The sequence below is a fragment of the Pelobates fuscus genome, chromosome 3 (genome assembly GCF_036172605.1).
Source record: "Pelobates fuscus isolate aPelFus1 chromosome 3, aPelFus1.pri, whole genome shotgun sequence".
In the NCBI taxonomy this organism is placed as follows: domain Eukaryota; kingdom Metazoa; phylum Chordata; class Amphibia; order Anura; family Pelobatidae; genus Pelobates; species Pelobates fuscus.
In genome coordinates, this window is record NC_086319.1 from 9,339,908 (window position 1) to 9,365,198 (window position 25,291).

At 45.4% G+C, this 25,291-nt stretch overlaps 2 protein-coding genes across 3 annotated transcripts in view; one reads left to right on the forward strand and one right to left on the reverse strand.

Annotated features, from left to right (window-relative positions):
* IRAG2 (inositol 1,4,5-triphosphate receptor associated 2) overlaps positions 1-6,723 on the forward strand; it is a 67,257-nt gene extending 60,534 nt beyond the window's left edge. For both annotated transcript variants that reach the window (XM_063446681.1, XM_063446682.1), the window contains exons 36-40: positions 789-851; positions 1,095-1,150; positions 4,809-4,910; positions 4,990-5,088; positions 6,004-6,723. In XM_063446681.1, coding sequence (XP_063302751.1) covers positions 789-851; positions 1,095-1,150; positions 4,809-4,910; positions 4,990-5,088; positions 6,004-6,247 — 564 coding nt within the window. In that variant the 3' untranslated portion in view covers positions 6,248-6,723. The remainder of the gene's footprint in view (positions 1-788; positions 852-1,094; positions 1,151-4,808; positions 4,911-4,989; positions 5,089-6,003) is intronic.
* DNAI7 (dynein axonemal intermediate chain 7) overlaps positions 6,551-25,291 on the reverse strand; it is a 32,576-nt gene continuing 13,835 nt past the window's right edge. The window contains exons 9-14 of the mRNA XM_063446102.1: positions 17,224-17,384; positions 16,555-16,738; positions 16,164-16,378; positions 14,919-15,083; positions 14,409-14,522; positions 6,551-7,007 (exon numbers count right to left, since the gene is read on the reverse strand). Coding sequence (XP_063302172.1) covers positions 6,732-7,007; positions 14,409-14,522; positions 14,919-15,083; positions 16,164-16,378; positions 16,555-16,738; positions 17,224-17,384 — 1,115 coding nt within the window. The 3' untranslated portion in view covers positions 6,551-6,731. The remainder of the gene's footprint in view (positions 7,008-14,408; positions 14,523-14,918; positions 15,084-16,163; positions 16,379-16,554; positions 16,739-17,223; positions 17,385-25,291) is intronic.

Below are 25,291 nucleotides of genomic sequence, written 5' to 3' on the forward strand. Positions count from 1 at the left end.
TGTAAACTGTATCACGGTATAATGTTATAAATTCTTTAATAAAAGGTCGCAGCCAGCTCGGCAGAAACTGTCAAATTCCTGTATTTTACTTTAAATATGTATCCGGCACCCCGTGTACTATACCAGCCAACCATTACCCGCTGCTCCTCATACCGCAGCTCACCAGGTAACTGCGCACACTGTGTAGACAGAACAGCCATATGGTGCTTTCCTCCTCCTCCCCGTCCCCCTCCCTCCCCCCCACCATGACACCCACAGGAAGTTATTAGCAGATCCTGTTTTTAAATGACAGCGGTCATCAAATTTTCACTTCTCCTTTTTCTAAATTGTATTCCATTCAGTAAAAGTTCAACGGAAATATAAATCTATATATATTTATTATAGGTTTTTTTTTCAGTTTTCCTTCCCTTGTGCCCCTTGTATATTAAATTCCCCCACTTGCCTTTATTTATATCTATTGTATCTTCCTTGTGCCGGATCTCAATACCTGGGCGCCGCCATTTTGTTCTCCTGTGTTTGCGATGCCAGCAGTATGCCTCTTGTGGGATTGATTTCACTGATGGATTATGGGTAAATTTTACTTGGCAACTGAAATGGACTTTTGGCAATTTTTTGCGGTGGTGCAACTTAAACAAGGATTATGCCCCCCAATGACAAAGTAGTCCCTACGTTATCTTAAACATAACTAAAAATCTAAGGTAAATAAAAACCTGCAAAGTGACACACTGCTGGATTTGATTTTTTAAATGTATCTATTCTATAATTTATTGATTTGTTTTCTCCTTCAGGCGCCGGCTCGGAGGGTTAGTATGCCAGCCTATCCTAGGGGAATGATCTCTGGTTCTCCTGCTGTAAGTGTTCATTCACTTCTAAAGAGACCTTTTATAATCCAGGGATTTTACATTGTAAAGGAGTTCCCATAATTGCCATTAAAGGCCCCAAAACCGGACTTCGGGAGCGGAGATCAGTTTAACGCAGCGATTCACCAACCCAATGATCTGTATTAACTGTGCTTCCCCATAATGTACGACCGATACGTGACGTGGTATTGGTGTTTATTGGGAGACTCTGCTCTAATTTATCACTTTTTATAGGATCTGTTTGGAACGGAGAAGCTGGACGGGAAAATCCACAAGCGATCCAATAGCTGGTAACGTGTTAACTGGTTTTATGTACCTGTAGTATTTGTTTTGTATTAACGAATTGGTTTAATTTTTTTTTTTTCTCTGATTGATACTGACTGTATGTGTAAACACATCGTAAAAAGTAACTGTACATTGTCACAACAAATGGAAATTATACAGGAAACCAGTAATAATTAGAGAAAATGATAGAAAATGCAATATTAATAAGCATATAATAAAGAAAACAATATGGACCCCTCCCTCCTTCGCATTTCTTGGTCAGGATTTGCTGTTTAGAGGAATGGTTCCTCAATTTGTTACCCCAGAAAACGCTGTTAGAGTGGTAACTGTAAAACTTGCCATCACAGCGATTCGGAGTCCAGGGACATCCTAACATTCTCACCCAGTAATCTGCGTAAAGGTGCCGTACAAATGTGTGTGAACTCCGGTGTTCCAGTTATATGGTGCTTGTAGTGTTCCGTGCATACCTCCCTAACAAATATAGTGCACTGTAGTGCTTATGGTCCCAGGAGTGCCTTAGCGCCCCTCCCCAATATAAGTACTCAAACATTGGGTTTGACTTGTAACTGGGGGTTCACCGGTCACTGCTGCTGCAGGGCTCAGCTCATTGATTGCCGGCTATCGTCCAGTCAGTCGGCCCGGAATTGAAGTGTTTAGCTCAGGGGAGCTAATGCAAGCTCCATTCTGGAAGCAATTCGTCTACTTACACTGCAGGCCAAGCCTCCTGGCACTATAGCCACCAGTGTGCAGTAATGGTGCCCTTGTGCGTGGTATAATGTATGCTCTATGCCAGGGTAGTCTGCTATATAGGTCTTTGCATCCAGGGCAGTCTGCTATATAGGTCTTTGCATCCAGGGCAGTCTGCTATAAAGGTCTTTGCATCCAGGGTAGTCTGCTATAAAGGTCTTTGCATCCAGGGTAGTCTGCTATAAAGGTCTTTGCATCCAGGGTAGTCTGCTATATAGGTCTTTGCATCCAGGGTAGTCTGCTATATAGGTCTTTGCATCCAGGGTAGTCTGCTATATAGGTCTTTGCATCCAGGGTAGTCTGCTATATCGGTCTTTGCATCCAGGGCAGTCTGCTATATCGGTCTTTGCATCCAGGGTAGTCTGCTATATAGGTCTTTGCATCCAGGGTAGTCTGCTATATAGGTCTTTGCATCCAGGGCAGTCTGCTATATCGGTCTTTGCATCCAGGGCAGTCTGCTATATCGGTCTTTGCATCCAGGGCAGTCTGCTATATCGGTCTTTGCATCCAGGGCAGTCTGCTATATAGGTCTTTGCATCCAGGGTAGTCTGCTATATAGGTCTTTGCATCCAGGGTAGTCTGCTATATAGGTCTTTGCATCCAGGGCAGTCTGCTATATAGGTCTTTGCATCCAGGGCAGTCTGCTATATAGGTCTTTGCATCCAGGGCAGTCTGCTATATAGGTCTTTGCATCCAGGGTAGTCTGCTATATAGGTCTTTGCATCCAGGGTAGTCTGCTATATAGGTCTTTGCATCCAGGGTAGTCTGCTATATAGGTCTTTGCATCCAGGGTAGTCTGCTATATAGGTCTTTGCATCCAGGGTAGTCTGCTATATAGGTCTTTGCATCCAGGGCAGTCTGCTATATAGGTCTTTGCATCCAGGGCAGTCTGCTATATAGGTCTTTGCATCCAGGGCAGTCTGCTATATAGGTCTTTGCATCCAGGGTAGTCTGCTATATAGGTCTTTGCATCCAGGGTAGTCTGCTATATAGGTATTTGCATCCAGGGCAGTCTGCTATATCGGTCTTTGCATCCAGGGTAGTCTGCTATAAAGGTCTTTGCATCCAGGGTAGTCTGCTATATAGGTCTTTGCATCCAGGGTAGTCTGCTATATAGGTCTTTGCATCCAGGGTAGTCTGCTATATAGGTCTTTGCATCCAGGGTAGTCTGCTATATAGGTCTTTGCATCCAGGGTAGTCTGCTATATCGGTCTTTGCATCCAGGGTAGTCTGCTATATCGGTCTTTGCATCCAGGGTAGTCTGCTATATCGGTCTTTGCATCCAGGGTAGTCTGCTATATCGGTCTTTGCATCCAGGGCAGTCTGCTATATAGGTCTTTGCATCCAGGGCAGTCTGCTATATAGGTCTTTGCATCCAGGGTAGTCTGCTATATAGGTCTTTGCATCCAGGGCAGTCTGCTATATCGGTCTTTGCATCCAGGGCAGTCTGCTATATAGGTCTTTGCATCCAGGGTAGTCTGCTATATAGGTCTTTGCGTCCAGGGCAGTCTGCTATATAGGTCTTTGCGTCCAGGGCAGTCTGCTATATCGGTCTTTGCATCCAGGGTAGTCTGCTATATAGGTCTTTGCATCCAGGGTAGTCTGCTATATCGGTCTTTGCATCCAGGGTAGTCTGCTATATCGGTCTTTGCATCCAGGGCAGTCTGCTATATCGGTCTTTGCATCCAGGGTAGTCTGCTATATAGGTCTTTGCATCCAGGGCAGTCTGCTATATAGGTCTTTGCATCCAGGGCAGTCTGCTATATAGGTCTTTGCATCCAGGGCAGTCTGCTATATAGGTCTTTGCCCTGGATGCAAAGACCTATATAGCAGACTGCCCTGGATGCAAAGACCTATATAGCAGACTGCCCTGGATGCAAAGACCTATATAGCAGACTGCCCTGGATGCAAAGACCTATATAGCAGACTGCCCTGGATGCAAAGACCTATATAGCAGACTACCCTGGATGCAAAGACCGATATAGCAGACTGCCCTGGATGCAAAGACCGATATAGCAGACTACCCTGGATGCAAAGACCGATATAGCAGACTGCCCTGGATGCAAAGACCTATATAGCAGACTACCCTGGATGCAAAGACCGATATAGCAGACTGCCCTGGACGCAAAGACCTATATAGCAGACTGCCCTGGACGCAAAGACCTATATAGCAGACTACCCTGGATGCAAAGACCTATATAGCAGACTGCCCTGGATGCAAAGACCGATATAGCAGACTGCCCTGGATGCAAAGACCTATATAGCAGACTACCCTGGATGCAAAGACCTATATAGCAGACTGCCCTGGATGCAAAGACCTATATAGCAGACTGCCCTGGATGCAAAGACCGATATAGCAGACTACCCTGGATGCAAAGACCTATATAGCAGACTGCCCTGGATGCAGTCTGCTATATAGGTCTTTGCATCCAGGGTAGTCTGCTATATAGGTCTTTGCATCCAGGGCAGTCTGCTATATAGGTCTTTGCATCCAGGGTAGTCTGCTATATAGGTCTTTGCATCCAGGGTAGTCTGCTATATAGGTCTTTGCATCCAGGGTAGTCTGCTATATAGGTCTTTGCATCCAGGGCAGTCTGCTATATCGGTCTTTGCATCCAGGGCAGTCTGCTATATCGGTCTTTGCATCCAGGGTAGTCTCCTATATGTTCTCCTCATGCTAGGTCTATTTTGCTTATATGACCCCTAACCACCAAACCAAACCTGTACGCTGCCTCGTCCCTATCGGATTGGGAACATTGCCGCCCCTCCTCTAAACTCTATATTATGCATTCATTATTGGCGTACAGGGCAGTGTATGTATGTTTGTCATAAACTTTTTTTTTTTTTTTTTTTTTTAAAGCCTTTCATTTTAAATATCTGAACGCTATTAATCGCAATGTATTTGTTCTAAATTAGGAAGGTGGTCGGGACAAAGCATGCGGATAGCCGTCCAATATTGCAGCGATTTGTTGCAAATTATACCCGGACAGAACCTGCGGAGGAGAATTCCATAAAAGAGTGAGTTTTGGTTGAATTTAATATGAAATGTCATTTTGTTCCATTTTTGTCTAATATTTTGCTGTTCCTTGTCGCGCAGGGACGAGCAGTGTACGGAGATCGCAGATGACATTAAAGATGAGAAAAGACTCTCTGTTTCCACTGAGAGTAATCTTCCTCCCACGGAGACGCATTCTGTGTAAGAGTTTTAATATAATTGATCAGATTTTATGACTCCACGGTCCCACAGCGATCAGTATGTGATCTCCCATGATGCTTTGCCAGCAATATGGGGGTAAGAGCATCATGGGAGATGTAGTGCACAACACATAGAGAGTCGGAGGTTGCCTACCATGCTCTAATTCTTAAATTAGTTTGAAACTGGTTTAAGGTAAACATTGCACCTAAACTATTAACATTAATCTCTTTATCTTGGAAGAAACTCACAGAAATTGTATATTTCTAAACCTGGTTTAGCAAACTTAAAGGGATAGCAACGTAATGTCTGAAATATCTGAGAATTTTCATTTGAAATCCACGTTAAAACATCAATAGGAAATCATGAATTTGCAGGTTAAAGCTGTGTTACACGGTTACAGAGTATTAACAACTGAAGTCCGCATAACTTCACATCATCTGCTTTTCTGTTCATACCCAAGATGTAAAACCCAATTTAAAGTGATTTCCAATTCTTCCACATTCATTCATTTCTTGCCTCTGTGATAGAAGTCCCATTTCTCCCCGTATATTAACAGATATATAGCGCGTGTGTGCTGCGTAATGCAGTAACAGGAAGTATGAAATACTCGATCTGTCAGTATAAAGATGGGGAATCCAGTGACTTCCTGTTACTAGAATAGGCATCTTCTCCAATTATATATCTATATCTATATCTATATCTCTATCTCTATCTCTCTAAAACGTGAACATGCATCCTGTATCTTGTGTGGCTGCAATTCTGAGATAACACAACAGTATAAGAATGTTGCTGTTTGAACAGTAGCGCAGGTAGCATGCAGGTTGGGTACATTGTTAATAAATAGATATACATTGTAGGATATGGACCATTTAAATAATTAGTGACGGTTCTAATCAGTCTTATTTGGTTTTGTAGTTTCACCCAGGCGAAACTGTGGGTTTCAACTTTGAAAAACTCTGTCTCTAATATCAACAAACCGATGGTGATTTCACTTCTGGCTGCCCTCCTGCTTGCCGTGCTGGTAAGCTTTCTCACCGGGCTCTCCTTCCAGCAACCAGTTGATGGGGCACCGGTTGGAACTGGAGATTCATGGACTTCAATCCAGCAGCTTCTTTGGCCTTATACTGGCCTTCGCCACAATGGCCAGCCCCCGGTATGACGGGATGTGGGACAGGATACAGCAACTCTTTTAACCCTTCGACGTGCCACCGAGGATTTAACGCCATTGCTTTGTAATGAGATTTGCACCCTCTGCAGGCATTTAAAGTGTTACTATAAAACATGCTTGTAACTCAAAATATATTTTATTGGAATGATCACAAGTCATAGGAAAGACAAACCATTTTAATGCTCCCTTTTCTGAGTGCCTAGTTTATAAAAAGCCTGCTGTACCAGAGTGAAATATAACAACATTTTGGCTCTGACTTGTTTACAGAAATAGAAGATTAGGGAAAAGACCTAATTGTTTTTTTTTTTTTTTTTTTTTAAGCTCTTTGATTTAATAATTTTTAATCGCTGTCCCACGGAGGGTTATGTGTCTGGGCCTTTAGTGCACTTAATGGCTTTGTGAGTGAATGTGATTTGTGTGAATATTTATTGTATTTGAGTGTTTAATAATAAAGTTGTTAAATGTGTCGTCATTGTTAAGAGTATGTCAATACTTTGGTCATGCTTAACAACTGGTAAACACAGTCCACAAAAAGATGGTGGGAGTGCTTGAGAGCTTCCACTGCTCCCACGCTGGTGTAATCTTTGATCATGTGATACAGCGTGGAGTGAAGTTCACTGTGTTCAAATAACTCGTCTGAAAAGGTCTCGCTGGATTCTGACATCTTCAGTCTTTGCGTCCTCTGAGAATTCAACATATAAAGAGACCAGCTCTCATCGCTAGAAGTGGGGGGCTGGGACAATTCTTTAACCTGAAATAGAAATAAACTAACATTATAGGCGAATAGGAATCCTTAAAGAATATCATCCCAGTAAGATATATTTCCTAATAATCGCGGTCTAGATTGCGGATTGTCATGGTCTTACAGGTACTGGTCAGGAACATGAAGACAGGACGTATTACGGACCTCAGAATGGCTGAGTTTAATATATTAAAGACAGAGCATGAATGTAAAACTAACAAAGACCAGGATACCAGAAATATTGAAAACTGATCTAACTTGCCAGTTCAGGATTACGAAGGTCAGAAGAAACCATAAACTAGCAATATTTAAATAACTAAAGAAATAATGGAATATATATTGCAGCGAGTCACGAGGCTCTCCTAATTTCTTGCACCATGTTAGAGCTTCATTTTGTTACGCATGCTATTTGAGTAGCTTTAGTTGCAGGTTTGGAACAGACTCTTGCTGTGTAGATTTTGAATAAAACAAATACATGTCTAGGTTATTACTTTACAACCATACTGCTTTCCCTTACCATATTCACTGTATCAGCTGAAATTGTTACATTTTGAATAAGAAAAAGTTGTGGACATAGAAACATAGAATGTGACGGCAGCTAAGATAATTAGTCCCTGGCCTTATCTTATAGTTAGGATAACCTTATGCATATCCCACGCATGCTTAAACTCCTTTACTGTGTTCACCTCTACCACTTCAGCTGGAAGGCTATTCCATGCATCCACTACCCTCTCAGTAAAGTAATACTTCCTGATATTATTTTTAAACCTTTGTCCCTCTAATTTAAGACTATGTCCTCTTGTTGTGGTAGTTTTTCTTCTTTTAAATATAGTCTCCTCCTTTACTGTGTTGATTCCCTTTATGTATTTAAATGTTTCTATCATATCCCCCCTGTCTCGTCTTTCCTCCAAGCTATACATGTTAAGATCCTTTAACCTTTCCTGGTATGTTTTATCCTGCAAACCATGAACCAGTTTAGTAGCCCTTCTCTGAACTCTCTCTAAGGTATCAATATCCTTCTGAAGATACAGTCTCCAGTACTGCGTACAGTACTCCAAGTGAGGTCTCACCAGTGTTCTGTACAATGGCATGAGCACTTCCCTCTTTCTACTGCGAATACCTCTCCCTATACAACCATAGGCGTGCGCAGCCTATTGCATTAGGGTGTGCACCCTAAAGCACAAACACTGTGTGTGTGTGTGTGTGTGTGTGTATATACACACACACACTGCTGTGTGGTGTGTGGGTGCTGTTAGTGTGGGTGCTGTTTGTGTGGTGTGTGTGGGTGCTGTTTGTGTGTGAGGGTGTTTGTGTTTGTCCTGTGAGGGTGCGGTTTGTGTGAGTGTCGTGTATTTGTGAGGGTGCTGTTAGTGTGCTGTGTGTAAGGGTGTTGTGTGTTTGTAAAGGTGCTGTGTTTGTCCTGTGAGGGTGCGGTTAGTGTACTGTGTGTGTGTGTGTGCTGTATGTTTGGAGGGATTGTGGAGGTGGGGGTAGATTAGTAAATATCCCCCCTCCCTTCTGACCTTATGTAGGGAGGGGGGATCCTTGCTGCCATGTGCCATCCCTGGTGGTCCAGTGGAGAGTGAACTCTAGCCTGCGGGGCTAGAGTTAACTCTCGCAAGATCTGAGCGTTGCAGCGGCAACATTCAGATATCGCAAAAGGAACCTAGCGGAGCTGCTGTCTAGAGCTCCCTGGGTCCTCTCCTCCTCCCTCCATGCTGCTGTGGGCCGGTGAGGTAGATCTTTGATCTCCCTGCCGGCCCATGGAGGCTTAGAGCAGAGCCGGCACTCAGCGCCGGCTCTGTGTGAGCAGACAGGGGAGATCGGGAGGGTACAAGTCCTGTGGAATAATGTGTGGGAACTCTCCCAAGATTCCCACCCCCCCAAAAAAATAATATACACTTGTGTGTGTATGTGTATATATATGTATATATGTGTGTGTGTGTGTGTATATATATAATATACACAGACACACACTCACAAATAATTTTTTTAATAAAAAAAAGTCCACCCAGCCTCCTTACCTGGAGAGCTGGTGTGGACTTGTCCCTGGGGTGCAGTTGGGCGGGTGCCTGTCTCCATATCAGCCGCGGCGAGGGAGTTGTGTGCTCTCTGCTCCCTCTCGCCGCGCGGGCTGTCTGCTGTAGCTGGGAGCCGGAATATGATGTCATATTCCGGCTCCCGGCATCTGCAGACAGCACACGCGGCGAGAGGGAGCAGAGAGCACACAGCTCCCTCGCCGCGGCTGATATGGAGAGAGGGGGGATCCATCACCTCTTGCCCCCCCATGACGGGGGAACACGGGGAGGAAGGGGGCATTTGGGCCTGCCTGCAGGAACAGCGTTCCTGCTAAAAGAAAAGTGCAGGAACGCTGTTCCTGCAGGACTCAATCCATAGTGCGTGCCGCGGGGATTAGGGTGTGCCCCGGCACACCCCGTGCGCACGCACGCCTATATACAACCAAGCATTCTGCTAGCATTTCCTGCTGCTCTATTACATTGTCTGCCTACCTTTGTCATCTGAAATACACTGAACAAAATTATAAAGGCAACACTTGTTTTTGCCCCCATTTTTCATGAGCTGAACTCAAAGATCTAAGACTTTTTCTATGTTCATAAAAGGCCTATTTCTCTCAAATATTGTTGACAAATCTGTTTGTAGAGCGGCCTTTTATTGTGGCCAGCCTAAACCACACCTGTGCAATAATCATGCTGTCTAATCAGCATCTTGATATGCCACACCTGTGAGGTGGATGGATTATCTCGGCAAAGAAGTGCTCACTAACACAGATTTAGACAGATTTGCGAACAATATTTGAGAGAAATAGGCCTTTTGTGTACATAGAAAAAGTCTTAGATCTTTGAGTTCAGCTCATTAAAAATGGGGGTAAAAACTAAAGTGTTGTGTTTATAATTTTGTTCAGAGTAATTACCCCCTAAATCCCTTTCCTCAGATGTTAAGGTTAATAGGGCACCAACAGAAGCATAACTAGAAACCACAGGGCCCCGGTGCAAAAATTGCCCTGGTCTCCCCCCCTGCCCCCTAATACATCTACCCTCCCCCTACCACACGTTGCCCTCGCCCACACACATACAAAATGTTTGATACCCTCCTGTTTTGTACCTTTTAGGGGTACCTGGGGTTCAGTGGTGGCTCAGCCTGATGGGAGTCAGTTTCCACTCTGACTCCCTCCTCTCCTCCTCCTGCGCAGGCTCTGTGTATGCTGGGTGGAGTGACGGGGCAGTCACTTCCTCCCAGCATCTGACGTCATCACAGGGGGCCCGGTCCTGCTGTTAAAGCACTGCAGCACTGACCGGGCTTCCTGGATATTCATTTCCATTGGGTGGTTCTAACAGCATGGGCCCCTTAACGTGTGGCCCCGGCAGAACAACCGCGTGGCTGGGGCTGCAACACATGGAGGCGGGCACCCAGTCACGGGGGTCCGCAGGGTAGCCGGGCCCCCTGGAGTGACCGGCCCAGTCGCAGCTGCGACCGCGGTAGTTCTGCCACTGGGTATCAAATATTCTATACTCTGCCCTTGGGTTTTTACATCCAAGATGCATTATCTTGCACTTATCCACATTAAATGTCAGCTGCCACAGCTCTGATCATTTTTCTAGTTTACCTAAATCTTAGCCATTTGGCTTATCCCTCCTGGAACACCAACCCGGTTACATATTTTTTTTATATCTGGGGAAAAAAAAAAACATCACGGCCTTCTGCAATATCCCTAATAAAAATATTAAAGCGGCACTGTCATGCCAAACTTGCCTTTCTTTAATCGCTTCCTCTTCTCTCAGGATCTGTTCTTCATTTCTGCCAGTCTGCTCTAGTTTTCTTTAAAACATAAGACAAAGTAGGGACTATTTGTCTTAAGGAGGTTTCCTACGCCTGACCAGCCGAGGAGCAAAGTGTGCTTCAATTCCGGTGGTCAGAGCAAAAAAGTTTCCCACAATTCTCATCTTTCCTCAGTGTTCCCACGAAGCCTCCTTTCACTTTTCCCATACGTCCTGTCATTTAGACAGAATGCCAGCGAAACTACCGAATTGCATCCTAAAAGGAATGAAAACAGTTTCTCCATTCGTGTTAGGACGCACTTCGAGACTTTGTTTGTATCGGAATTTCATTTGAATGAATGAAACTCCGATCCTATTTGTGCTGCTGCTGCATCTTGCAGCTGCTTAGTAGATAACTCCCTAATTCCCACAGTATCAGGGAGCTATCTACCAAAAGACCTTAACTGGTCTTTGTCAAATTTACTAACACGAAGTAAAGATTACTTGGTATTAATAAATTCTGCCCCTACTCGCTATACTGCAAGTAGGGGCATGTCTATAAAACAGTGATCCGAACAAAGTCCCGAATTGCGTCCTAACACGAATGGAGAAGCGTTTTTTATTCTGTTAGGACGCAATTCGGTACTATTGCCGGCGTTCTGTCTAAATGACAGGACGTACGGGAAAAGTAAAAGGAGGCTTCGTGGAAACACTGAGGAAAGGTGAGAATTATGGGGAAATTGCTCTGACCACCGGGATTGAAGCACACTTTGCTCCTCCGCTGCTCAGAGATGGTCAGACATAGGAAACCTCCATAAGACAAATAGTCCCTACTTTGTCTTATGTTTTAAAGAAAACTAGAGCAGACAGGAAGAAATGAAGAACATCCTGAGAGAGGGAGAGAAGAGGAATCGATTAAAGAAAGGTATGTTCGGCATGACAGTGCTGTTTTAAAGGGACACTCCAGGCACCCAGACCACTTCTGCTCATTGGAGTGGTCTAGGTGCCAACTCCCACTACCCTTAACCCTGCAAGTGTAATTATTGCAGTTTTTCATAAACTGCAATAATTACATTGCAGGGTTAACTCCACCTCTAGTGGCTGTCTACTAGACAGCCACTAGAGGTCACTTCCTAGTTTGTAGCACAGGATTCCTGTGCTAGAGCGTCGCTGGACTTCCTCACGCTGTGTGAGGACCTCCAGCGTCGCTCAAAACCCCATAGGAAAGCATTGAAATGATTTTTCAATGCTTTCCTATGGGGAGACGTAATGCGCATGCGCGGCATTTCCGCGCATGCGCATTAGGTCTCCTCGGCCGGTGAGCGAGATTAGTCTCGCCCACCGGCCGACGTAATCACTAGGAGGAGCGTCGCGGAGGCGGAGACAGCGGCGAGGGACATCGCCGCTGTCCCAGGTAAGTCACTGAAGGGGTTTTCACCCCTTCAGTAACCGGGGATTGGGGGGTGGGAGGGAGAGGGACCCTCCAGTGCCAGAAAAACGGATAGTTTTTCTGGCACTGGAGTTTCCCTTTAAGTACAGATCCCTTTAGGTACACCAAATGGTAACTAGACCTTGCTTTGAAAATACTCCATTGACTACAACCTGCTGTTGCCTGTCACTCTGCCACTGCCTTACCCATTCAACAATATTGGATTCAAAACTTAAAGATTGCAGTCTATTGATGAGACACAATAATACTAATATTACTGTTACTGGAGGGGGGATGCTCTGTACCAGAAGCTGGCTGATACTGGAAGGGGCACGTTCTGTACTGGAAGCTGCCTGTTGGGGAAGGGGGGTGTAGAGGAACGCCTGGCACCCCAAGTGGGTGCCTCTGGCAATCGATACTCACCGAGTCCTCCAAGCACTCCCCCAGACACCATAAACCCCACAGCCAGCTTAACAGCTTGGTTGGGGTCTTGCTGTCCTCCACCCATCCTGAACCCAAGACCAGGATCCAGCTTCCAGTGGGTAGACTTCTCCCAATCCAAAGAGTAAAGCAGGATAGCTCTTACACGAGCTAGTGATTATAATCCAAGGGAGTATAATGAGTATAGCAATCCCCAGAGTGAATATAGCTGCTCCCTCCACACGTGAGACAAGGCTCTATGTTGAGGGTGAAGAGGAACTGGTTTAAGGGGAGCCACATGCAGCCTTATATGCAACTCCCCATGCAAGGGGTTTCCAGATACATATTCCAGGGGTATTCCCCTCTTGACCTGAGAGGAGACTACCGTAAAACATGCACATAATTACATTGGCTCTCAGGTCCAGGACACTCCCACACAAAAAAGGTTATTCGACCCCCTGTTCCTGAGCAAAAATTGAGTAAGGAACTTGTGACTGACCACCTCGCACCCTGACCGGGTACCTCCGTCAATCGCTGCACTGGAACACCATAGCCACCGTAAACCCCACAAACCGCTGCAACTTGGTTGGGGTCTCGCTGTTCTCCACCCACCCTGGACCCAAGACCAGGATCCAGCTTCCAGTAGGTACACCTCTCCTAGTCCAGAGAGCCCTGATCTGGGTGACCAACATCTCCAAAAATCACCCAGATCGGTTCAGGAATTTCCTGAAAGTCATAATCTGACCGACCACCCGCATGGTGCCATGCCCGAAACAGTTCCAGGGCTTGCGGTCGGTCTAATTTGGTAGTTTAAAAAAAAAATGAACAAACTACCGAACAGAGTCAATAGTTTTACCTTGGAGTTTGATCCCCTTGTTCGTGGGAATGTTTCCACTGAACAGCGCCTTTCTAGGTGTTGTAGAACCGAGCGTAGGTGATGCTGGAAGTCCAGCAGTGTTCATGAGATTCATGCCTTAACACTGCTGCCTGCGTTCACGGGACAAGATGGCTGCCACCTCGTGGTCGTCGATAGGAAATACGGCCACCCAGACGAACACTGCGGTGGAAATTGCTACAAAGTAGCAATTAGGCTTAACATGCTCCAGGGTGGTTTCAGGTTCATGCGGCTGTTCGGTTCCCGAACCAAATATAAAATCCCACAAACCAAGTCTGTTCACATAGGTTTTTTTTTTGGTTTTTTTTTTTTAAAGGGCCCGTAGTCTTTTGGTAAGAGGCTGTTCAGCACGCGACTCAAAGAACACGTGACGAGGCTCAGTTTTTCACAGAACTGTACTAAACTCCATTATTTCCTGGCACAGAAAACATAAATTTTAACAACATCACAAAAGTACCCCTAAAATACATGTAAACCCCACGAAAGTCACATCCCATAATAGCTACGATCTGGGGGACCAACATATCCAAAAATCACCCAGATTGGTTCAGGGGTTTGGGGGTTCGGGATTTCCATTAAAGGGCTAACGGTCGGTTTCTCTGTCTGGAGTACAAAAGTACATAAATCACATTCACAAGACCTTTTAAAGTGCATTGGGCAAGATATATTGCAGGGCCAATAGGCAGGAGGCTGGCAAGCAGGCTCCTCCAGGAGCCCATGACGAGGTTCTGTTCGCCCCAGAAGCTGGCTGTTACTAGCCGACTATGGAAGAGGCTGTGCATTCAGTCAGGCTGGGTTAGAATGGTGGTGCAGATTGACAGAACACCTGAAATTGATGGCATACCAAGCTGCCTGGTTGGTCTAATCATGTTATATAGTGAATAAAATACCTTGAGAACAATCTGCTCTGGCCCACAGCTGTGATTCCACTTGCTCCATCCAAAGGCGAATGAAGCAGACAGAAGAGCCATTTCTTTATACGCCATTTCTTCAGCTTTTTCATTCTGGCAAAAAATTAAACCAAAATTATGGGGTTTGTTTTCAAGATGCATTTAATGTTTAATATGTTCTGATTTTACACCCTGCTTGCGCTTCTTCACAGCACCTCCAATATCCAGTCTAAGAATGCAAGCATGGGGGGCTATTAATATATACAGCTAACTTTGCAAAGAAGGCAATCATTTGGTCTACGGCCTTAGGAGCACATGTTGAGATTGGTGGCTTCACACGGAAGCTCCACTTATAGCTGTTGTGATGTTACAACTGTTGACAACCAACAGCATCTTTCAGAAGAACTATGGTAAAGACTAGACAGCAATTAGAAAGTAACAACTGCACAGAGAATCTGGCGTGTCAATTACCGGGCACTGAAAGTATAAAGGAAATGACGTCTGTCAAACCTTTTTGTTGACAATGACATATTTTGCAGAGTCCTCTTCTGGGAAGATGTTTAGTCCTGCATCTCTCATGGTGGATTTTAGAGCTGTTGGAGACATCCATTTCCCCACAATGTGCGTCAAATCTCCGTCTACGCTGGACAGCGACGTCAACCTACACTGGTCATCCTGTGTGCAGTCACAATGTAAAACTTATCAACTTAATATCATTACATCGGGCTGCTGCTAAAAACTGAGTGCAGATTAAACGGACAGTTCTTCAAAACATCAACGCCTCTTATTCCCAAACTGAATCTGCCATGCTCTTATTTGGATTTGACTAAATGGGTTGCAATCTACTGACCATGGAAACATGGAGGGATGAGTTATCACTACCAAGAACACAAAGTGTTGTTTGAAAAGCTACTTCTGCTACAGGGTGGGAAAATAAACTAATTTATCACTCTAAAATGAAAGCTATTGTAGAGTATAATGTACGCTTTAAATATAATTACGCATCTAAATGTCCCTCTACTATACACACAAGGTTTGCGTCACACCTTTATGGACCAAACATAATGCGATAATCTATTAAAGAAGGCCTTAGCCTGTGTGTCAATATGAATTATTTTATGTTTAGGAACTGGTCCCAATTACATAAATTTACCCTCGAAGAAGCAAGTTGGACAAAATTGATACATGGCAATCGCAGCTGAATTTATGAATTTTAGTGTCTGTATCTGTTAACAATAATTAAAGACAGAAAAATAAACACCGGCAAACAATGGTATCAAAACAAATGACATAGGAGCGGCCTGCATTTTGTGTTACTTGATTACCATAACTGCTAATGTCTTTTTAATAAAACGTGGGCTTGTGTTTATATAGTAACATGGGGAAGGGTTTAGGAGTGTTAAATAAATATATATATATATATATACTATTCCGTGGGTTTTGCACTCCTGCTTGCCTGTGTTCTTGGCTCAGCTGCACAAAATATAACTCCGGTAGAAATTATGTCCTGAAGAAAGTTCTAATGTCTGAACTGAAACGTTGACCCATTTGATTATAAAATCGTTTTTATCTTTGGATTAAATTTACTATATTTTTTTTTACAAGTCCTCAAGTGCTGGCTACTACTATTACTACTATTTTTTTTAACTCTCTCTCTCTCTCCAAAAAGTGCGCTTGGCTCATTCTGTCCCTGTACGGCCAGTAATAAGAAATGCACGTTGCCCATCCTCTGCGTAGCTCATTAGTGCACTTCACCTTAATTTCCAGCTGGATTTCTGTGAACGCAGAGGCGATGACCAGCATGACTTGGTTCTTGCCGCCAGGGCTCAGCTCCCACGACTCGTACGGCATGTTCAGGTGCGAATCTTGGATCAAGGTGAATGTGTGAAATGAATCCATCTTAAAGGACAAGTCCCGGAGCTCCGGGTTATATATCTTCTGGGTGATAGAGTCCATTCGCCAAGTTTTATCTACAAAATGAAGACCAAATTATTTTCTGTTGGTCGTGTGCATTGTCCTGGTTTGGAAAGCAGAATGCTTCACGCTGTACATTTTAACAGAAATAGGAGAACACAAACCTAATCGAAAGGTTAAATGTAAATAAAAGGAAAAAGAAAAAGGTGGAATTTATCAAACCGGGTATCACCTTCAGGGTCCCATCTCGCTACTTGAGGTTCTTCAAAAAAGAGAACATTTTTAGGTACTCGAAAGGACACTGCAACAGGGGGAGCAGCATTCTCCAATTCCTTCTCCTGCTGGGACATCCCGGTGAGGTTAAGAAGGGATAAATCCTGCGGGTAGGGGTACATTTGAACTCCTCCTTCTAGAATCTGCAATGATGCAAAAGATTGAGAGCTGAGAATTTCCTAGCACCCCTTACTGAACATTATTTCAGCGTAGGGGGACGTACCTTACTCCTAAAACTTGCAGGATTTGTCAGCCTGCGAGGTACGATCCAGCAGCAGCAGGACAGAAATTTACCACATCGGCCGCAGTGTTAATAACTACAAACCAGTTGTGGTGAATTGAAATACAAAAGCTACAATATACAGTGATACAGGATCAGCTGGACATTTTTTCCAGATCAGCTATTTTTGTCTAAATTTTACCATTTTGATTTCAAATTGCTACAATCAGCAGACAAGCTTTTTGGCTAAAATTCAAGGTAATTTCATTGTAAATCTGGAGCCGCTGGCTAAATGCTGGCAAGCTTGCAGGTGTCGTCATACTTTAAACCATCCCCACAGCAAATATGGCTTTTCAACGTCCCAATAATAAGTGCTAAAGCTGAATTCCCCTCCGTAATGAGAAGTACCTGCACCATGGTCCAGCCGTTCACTTGTTTATACTGAGGTGGAAGAGCAATTACATCAAAGTAGTAAACGCCACCTAAGGTTGTATATTGGCGCAGATCCACCACATCATCTTCCAGTAAATCGTTCTGCTTGTCGTTCAGTAAAGAAGGGGGCAAATGACCTGTGAGAGACCACATTGTAATTAAACACTGACCAAGGGACCTTAGCTGCTTGTAGCAGGGATATTTATTTTCTGAGGCTTTTTTTTTATTTTCTGAGGTTTTGATACAAAGCCATAGAACCGGATGATTGGTGACATGAGCCGTATTTTCAGGGGTCTTTAGGACATAATACTAGATCTGGCAACACACAGAGACACACCCTCTTCCTTACAAACGTTTAGATACCACCAAATTCTCCACTTTCTTAACTCTATGCCCGACATTTCAGAACCACTGCACACACCAAAAACTCTCCAAAAAGCAGCTTTCGACCTTTGGAGCACTGATACACCAAGACAGTGCAGGTAACCCACCATTATATACTAGAGCGTGGTCAAAAGACCTCAATATAGACATGTCCCAACATGAATGGTTGGACACATTCAGATGACTCCACATGTTCTCTATTAGCACCAACATACAGGAAGGCAACTTCAAACAAATAGTGAGATGGCACTACTCTCCCTCACACATTCATAGACTCTTCCCAACAACTCCAGACCACTGCTGGAGATGCCAGCAACCTCGAGGCACACTAGCTCACATTTGGTGGACTTGCCCTATCAAACAAAATTATCAAGCTCATACATACCATCACGCTTATCCCAATCCCCTTACATCCCAAGGTGATCATATTTGGCCTTATCGCGACAATATGTCATAAACCCACATATAGGCTAATAATGCACCCGCTGACAGCAGCCAATTTACGAATACCGCTGTTCTGGAAAAAACAGGAAGAGCCCTCCATCAGAGAATGTATTCAAAAGGTGGAGTAATCGAGGAATTAAACTCATCCATACTACATAAACACATGCGCTATCAGGCTATTTGGCAGCCATGATTGACATTCTTACACAACAGGAGGAACCTCCATACATAGATCACACGGGTACGTAGTTCCAATATATATCATTCTTCGACATATTATATACCTAGAACATGGATAGGCTACGCATACACTATCTGACAGCGAACGTATCGCCAGAGGCCATGTTACACAGAGGGTACTCTGTTACAAGGGAATACATGATAATGCTAAAATTTCCCTCTACAAACAAATAATTGAGAAATGTCCAAATTATCTGGGCATTATGATACTTCCCAATTCATAGGGTATCCAATTAATAATCGTAGGTGAGGCTGGACTAATTCCTGCTTTTAGACTTTGCCCAAACATATCGGAGACTGGGTGAATGGACATCGGTCTGGGTGAGACCGAATGTGGGAGAGGAGGTCGGTCCTGGGTGAGACCGAATGTGGGAGAGGAGGTCGGTCCTGGGTGAGACCGAATGTGGGAGAGGAGGTCGGTCCTGGGTGAGACTGAATGTGGGAGAGGAGGTCGGTCCTGGGTGAGACCGAATGTGGGAGAGGAGGTCAGTTGGAGGTACCGGTAATTCAGAAGGCTATAGTTCTGGTTATTCTATGAGTGAGGTAGTCTGGGAATGATTGCTCACAGTTATAGGTCACTGCTGATTTGGGTACATACATGGATGTGTTAGGGTGTTCTATCATTAAGGTGACTGAGGGGCGCTATGGCCAAACGCCCCACTCTCCTCTCATTGCTAACATGCAAGAGCTTGTTGTGATTTTGTGTGGGCTTCTTTCAGAAAATGTCAAACGGATAGAATTTGTTAAACTTAAATGACTGGGTGTCCGTGTATGTGTTATACAGCCAAAAAAAAAAAAAAAGTTGGTGGGTCCCCAGACAGCATGTATTGGAATCCTTTTCCTATATATTGTTAATCGAGAATAGGAAGACGTCTATATGGCTCTTCTACCTCCAAATATGTGGACAATGCCATATATAGGGAATAAACCATAGACATTTTCCAATTAATGAGTAAAATATATATCATTTTACCACATGGCAGGAGGCGAGTATTTTGCATTAAACTCTCTTTACTAACTCCACATAGCAGTAAAGAAAAGTGAAAACATTAACCAATCAAAATGCAATAGGAGGTATAGTATTCACAGTGATGAGGCTCCTCCCCCTCTTTCTTTACTGCTCCATCAGCAGACAGGTCAGAGTTTTCAGCTCTTCCCTTTCCATTAATGTTTATTTGGCTATGTACATTTATTTAATTTGTACCATCTGCTCTTATTACATTTGTTTTTATTACTGTCTTATTTCATATATTCATTTTTGTTGGGGGGGGTTGCTTCTGGCTAGTTTTTTTCTGTTTTCTTGCTACCCACAGGGATTCATGTCCCTGCATTCATTGTATCCCCTTATCTCTGGGGCTTTGTTGTTTTTTTCCTGGCTCTTTGCGGCGAGTTCTCCCAACTGATCCGCCGGCCCCATCGGCGGATCGCTCACCTCTCGCCTCCCAGGGGTAACGCTCACCCCCACCAGCCACCCCCTACCTCGCGGCTTCTCACCCGCGCGTGTTCCGCCCGGCGCTCACAGGGATTTTTTCCCGGCGCCTGCGGCGGCCATCTTGGATCTCACGAGATCCGCGGGCGCCATTTTAGGTACTCCCAGAGCTCCATTCAGACGGCGCTCGGCTCCTGCATCTGCCCGGTCTTCCTCACAGCTTCCCAGACTGCTCCTTCACAAGTGTGAATAAGGCAGGGGTCAACAGGTCAGTAAGACTGAAGTCTGTATTTTAAGGCACTATAGGGCTTACTACCCTGCGCATTTGGGGTGAGGCCCCTAATATTTTTGCTGCTTATGAGGTGTGAGTTATAATCCTCCATATACCTGGGTGAGGCCCAGTGACAAAATCCCAATAATACCCTGCTGGGGTTACAGGTACTGCTGGTACCACGTGCATAACTATTTAAACCTCTTTTACACCCTGCTGGGGTATTTGGTACCGCTGGTACCGCTGCACGTATTTATTATCCACCCTGCTGGGGTTGGACTGGTACTGCTGGTACCATCACAATACAGACTGACCCCTAGCCCAACCTGCCCTGTGCCAAGTATACTATTTGTGGTCACTATAACAACTATGGATACATACCAAAACGCTACGGATTTCCAAACTATGATCAATGAGGCTATTGCTGCCTCGATGGAGAAGGCACTCTCCAGGGTTATGACGGCGTCTGCCGATCAGCACAAAAACCCCGCTAAGGTCCAACACCAGGACTACGATTCCGAAGCTTCGGGATCACACGCACAAGCCAACACCCGGCCTTCTAAACGCCACTGGAAGGGTGAAAAGGGGAACGACATCCCTGACAAATTCCATGGCGTACAGGACAAGTTGCTGGACTCCATCTGCCTACTTTCCAGCATCATGTACTTGGCGGATGACGCCCTCACACAAGCTGACCAGTTCGATACCAACATGGTACGTGAATGGGCACATGATATTAGAGAATGGGCGCAAAGATGTTTTTGTTTTGTTGGCAACGCCAACGTGGCCCTCTCCTCTGAGAGGAGGAAAGCAGCATTACTCCGCTTAGACGGAAAATTGGTGGAATTGGGCACCAAAGAATTAGGACCACTGGCACAGTGCAAACTCTTCGGAGACGCATTTTTGAAGGACCTGAACAGACACGTGAATGTGTTCACGTCCCTTAATAAAGCTCAGACCAATATGAAGCGGGTCTTCAAGAGCAACCCTAATCGGGGTGTTTTTGGACGGGCTGGCCGCCACAGGGGCCGTGCAGCCAGCCCCTTCTGGCCTTCAGGCCACCGCTCGCAAAAACCTCAACTGTTTTACCCGGAAGTGGGCTACAGGCAGCCCTTCTCCTACACCAGAGGAGCCGACAGAGGTCGTGGATCACGTGCCCGTGGCAGAGCACGCTGCACCCCCGCAGGTGAGTCAATATTTGACTCATGTACCCCTTACCTCACGAACTGCAGGTCGCATTGCTCTATATTTTCGGAACTGGACAGCCATCTCGGCAGACCCGTGGATCCTCCAGACGGTACACGGCTACGTCATACACTTCGTGGACTTTCCGGACCAGACGGTTCCTCCACATCCCTTGAACTGCTCCGCGGAAGACGGCCAACTCATCGAGAACGAGTTGCGAGAGCTCCGGTCAAAAGGGGCGATAGAACCCGCTCCCGACCAGGGGGGCTTTATCTACCTGGACGACCTGCTTCTGTTTTGTCCAGACTGAATCAACACACACGCTTTACCGTAGACTTCCTGATGTCACTGGGTTTCGTGGTGAACTTCCTGAAGTCGGAGATATCCCCAGCTCAGACGGTGCAGTTTTGGGGCTTCGAGATAGACTCCAAGTCCAGCACGTTACGATTGCCGGCAGCAAAGATCGCGGCAATCAAAAAAGAACTGCGCAGAGTAATTCGCTGCCATTCCATTCCACTCCGCAATCTGGCTCGGATTGTAGGACAACTATCCGCGTCCATCCAGGCCATATTCCCAGGACCACTCCATTACAGAGCGATGCAACGCCTGAAGACCTCCTTTCTTCACCGGAACCCTTCCTACGATCAAACGATCCCGGAAGAGGTGAAGGAGGAACTCAGATGGTTGGTAGACAGAATGGAGACATGGAACGGCCGGGCCATCTTCGGGAACTCGCTCGACATAGTTCTGGAATCGGATGCCAGCCTTTGGGGCTGGGGCGCAACGGGCGAAGGCAAGTCGACAGGAGGCGCCTGGACCTCTCAGGAAAATCGACCTTCACATGTCTGGAATAACTAGCGGCCTCATTCGCTTTGAGATCGAACTGCTGTATTCTTCTCCGGATGGACAACGTCACAGCGGTTCGCTACATCAACCGCTTGGGCGGAGCCCGTTCCCAGCTCCTATCCGAAATAACAAAGGAGATCTTCGACTTCTGTCTACCCCGCAACATCTCCCTCAAGGCGGAATATCTCCTGGGGGAAACGAACCTGACAGCAGACTGGTTCTCACGTCACTGGCGGGACAGCAGCGATTGGAGACTGGACCCACGGGTCTTCCAAAGCCTCTCAGTCAGGAGAGGTCCCTTCCAGCTGGATCTGTTTGCATCCCGCAACAACAGACAGATGCACAACTACTTCAGCTGGCTTCCGGACCCGGAGAGCATGGCAGTGGACGCATTTCTCCAACCATGGCCAACCAAGGGAGCGTACACTTTTACCCCCATTTGCCATGATAGCGAGGACGATTCAATACCTGAAGAATCAACACAGATCTCTACTCCTCATCGCTCCCCTATGGCGGGGCCAACCATGGTTCCCGGACCTCCTGGCATTATTCTACACCGACCCACTGCTCCTACCATCTTACCCGATGCTCCTCACAGACCCAAAAGGGAACCCCCATCCCCTCATCCTCGAGGACCGTCTCACCCGGGTGGCTTGAACTTTTTCAGTGGAGTCTGGCAAACCAGCGACTTATCGCAAACAGCAAGAGACCTCATATGGGACTCCTGGGCACCCGGAACCAGACGATGTTACTTATCAGCTTGGAATTCCTGGTCCTCTTGGTGCAGTGAACGGAACTTCGATCCATTTACTGCACCTGTGACTGCCATTCTGAATTTCCTTTCCCATCTTTTCTCAACGGGTCGCTCCTACTGTTCGCTCAACGTCGTGCGCTCCGCGATTTCGGCGGCTCACGTCCCGTCCTTAGAGATCCCTGTAGGGAAGGACCCGCTGGTATGCCGTCTCCTGAGGGGTATCCGATTACAGAGACCTCCGGGACCCAAATACTCCCACCTGTGGGACGTGGAGATGGTCCTACGGTTCCTGAGGGACTGGCCGACAAATGACAGACTGTCTCTCCGACAACTTTTGGCAAAATTGACCCTGGTACTTTGCCTCGTTTCCTTCTGTCGTGTTTCGGCCGTACGGGCCTTTGACATCAATGCCTTTTCGGTCTCTCCAGAGGGAGTTACCTTTCGAGTATCACGACGTACCAAATCAGACTCTACGTCAGTTTTTTTATCCTTTCTTTGCTACCAAACCGCAACTGTGCGTCGTTTCTACCCTGCATCGGTACGTGGAGATCACTTCCACACTTCAGGTCTCTGCCTCGGGACAGCTACTAGTGTCGTATGTTAGACCACACGTTCCCGTTTCGACTACCACACTCGCCAGATGGGTACGATGGATCCTATCACTGGCGGGTGTGGACGCAAATTTTGGAGCACACTCAGTGCGCGGGGTGGCGGCCTCTTTGGCTTTCCTGGCGGGCGCTTCTTTGGCGGATATCCTACGTTCAGCGTACTGGTCGAGGGAATCTACCTTTTGGACATTCTACTTCCGCCTGAGTTCAGGTGCGGTTATGTCTCTTCTGAATCAGCGTTAAAAATGCAGAATAGGAAGCCTCCTGTCATGTGGTAAAATTGAAGATTATGCTAGCGTTAGTGTACTTATAATCTTAATTTTAGTAATGACAAGAGGCAAGTATTTTCCCACCCTTGGGAAGAGTGGATTCACGTAAGTATATATTTATCTCTCCGTTGGCTTATCATATATTTATACCGATTCTCTACATGTTTTGGGATTTGTTCTGTTTATGTTCATTATACATTAACCATTAAACAGAGAGACACCTACTGCAATTATATGTTGGGTCATTACTGCAACCAGTTTCAAGATCGGTGCCTAATCCATTTCACGTTCTCTTTTCAGTATAAATCAGTGATGTTAACAGTTCGTTCTCAGGATGGACACATTTGGGTCAGCCTTTATCTCCTGAGGTTTCGTTAATCGGACAAGTCACCTGTATGTTGCATGTTACAAGATGTTTTGACTTATGGTTTTTTATTAAGTTTCCTGATGTCGCTTCCGAAAGAGGGGGAGGAGCCTCATCACTGTGAATACTATACCTCCTATTGCATTTTGATTGGTTATTGTTTTCACTTTTCTTTACTGCTATGTGGAGTTAGTAAAGAGAGTTATATGCAAAATACTCGCCTCCTGTCATTACTAAAATTAAGATTATAAGTACACTAACGCTAGCATAATCTTCAATTTGAGTTTAGCCTCAAAGCAGCATAAGTGTAATACAAAGTTTAACCACTAGATGCTGCCAAAGCATTACTTTAAAAAACGAAATGTTAATAGCAAAATGAAAAAATCTATTTAATAGAAGAAAAAAAGATATCTATACATATTGAACCAGATAGCTCTGCATTCAGATTTTTTGTTAAAAAATATTCTCATGAGGAGATTCTTCTCTGGAGAAAATGTTATAACTTAAATAAGAATAGCTTAAAAATGTAATAAAATATTAGCTTGACAAAGTTCAAGGCTTTACACACAGAGAACACTGACACACACGGTAATACAAAGAGGCCACTGACACACGCTGTAATACACAGAGGCCACTCACACACACGGTAATACACAGAGGCCACTCACACACACGGTAATACACAGAGGCCACTCACACACACGGTAATACACAGAGGCCACTCACACACACGGTAATACACAGAGGCCACTCACACACACGGTAATACACAGAGGCTACTCACAAACACGGTAATACACAGAGGCCACTCACACACACGGTAATACACAGAGGCCACTCACACACACGGTAATACACAGAGGCTACTCACAAACACGGTAATACACAGAGGCCACTCACACACACGGTAATACACAGAGGCCACTCACACACACGGTAATACACAGAGGCTACTCACAAACACGGTAATACACAGAGGCCACTCACACACACGGTAATACACAGAGGCCACTCACACACGGTAATACACAGGAGGACACTCACACACACGGTAATACACAGGAGGCCACTCACACACACGGTAATACACAGAGGCCACTGACACACACGGTAATACACAGAGGCCACTCACACACACAGTAATACACAGAGGCCACTCACACACACAGTAATACACAGGAGGCCACTCACACACACGGTAATACACAGGAGGCCACTCACACACGGTAATACACAGGAGGACACTCACA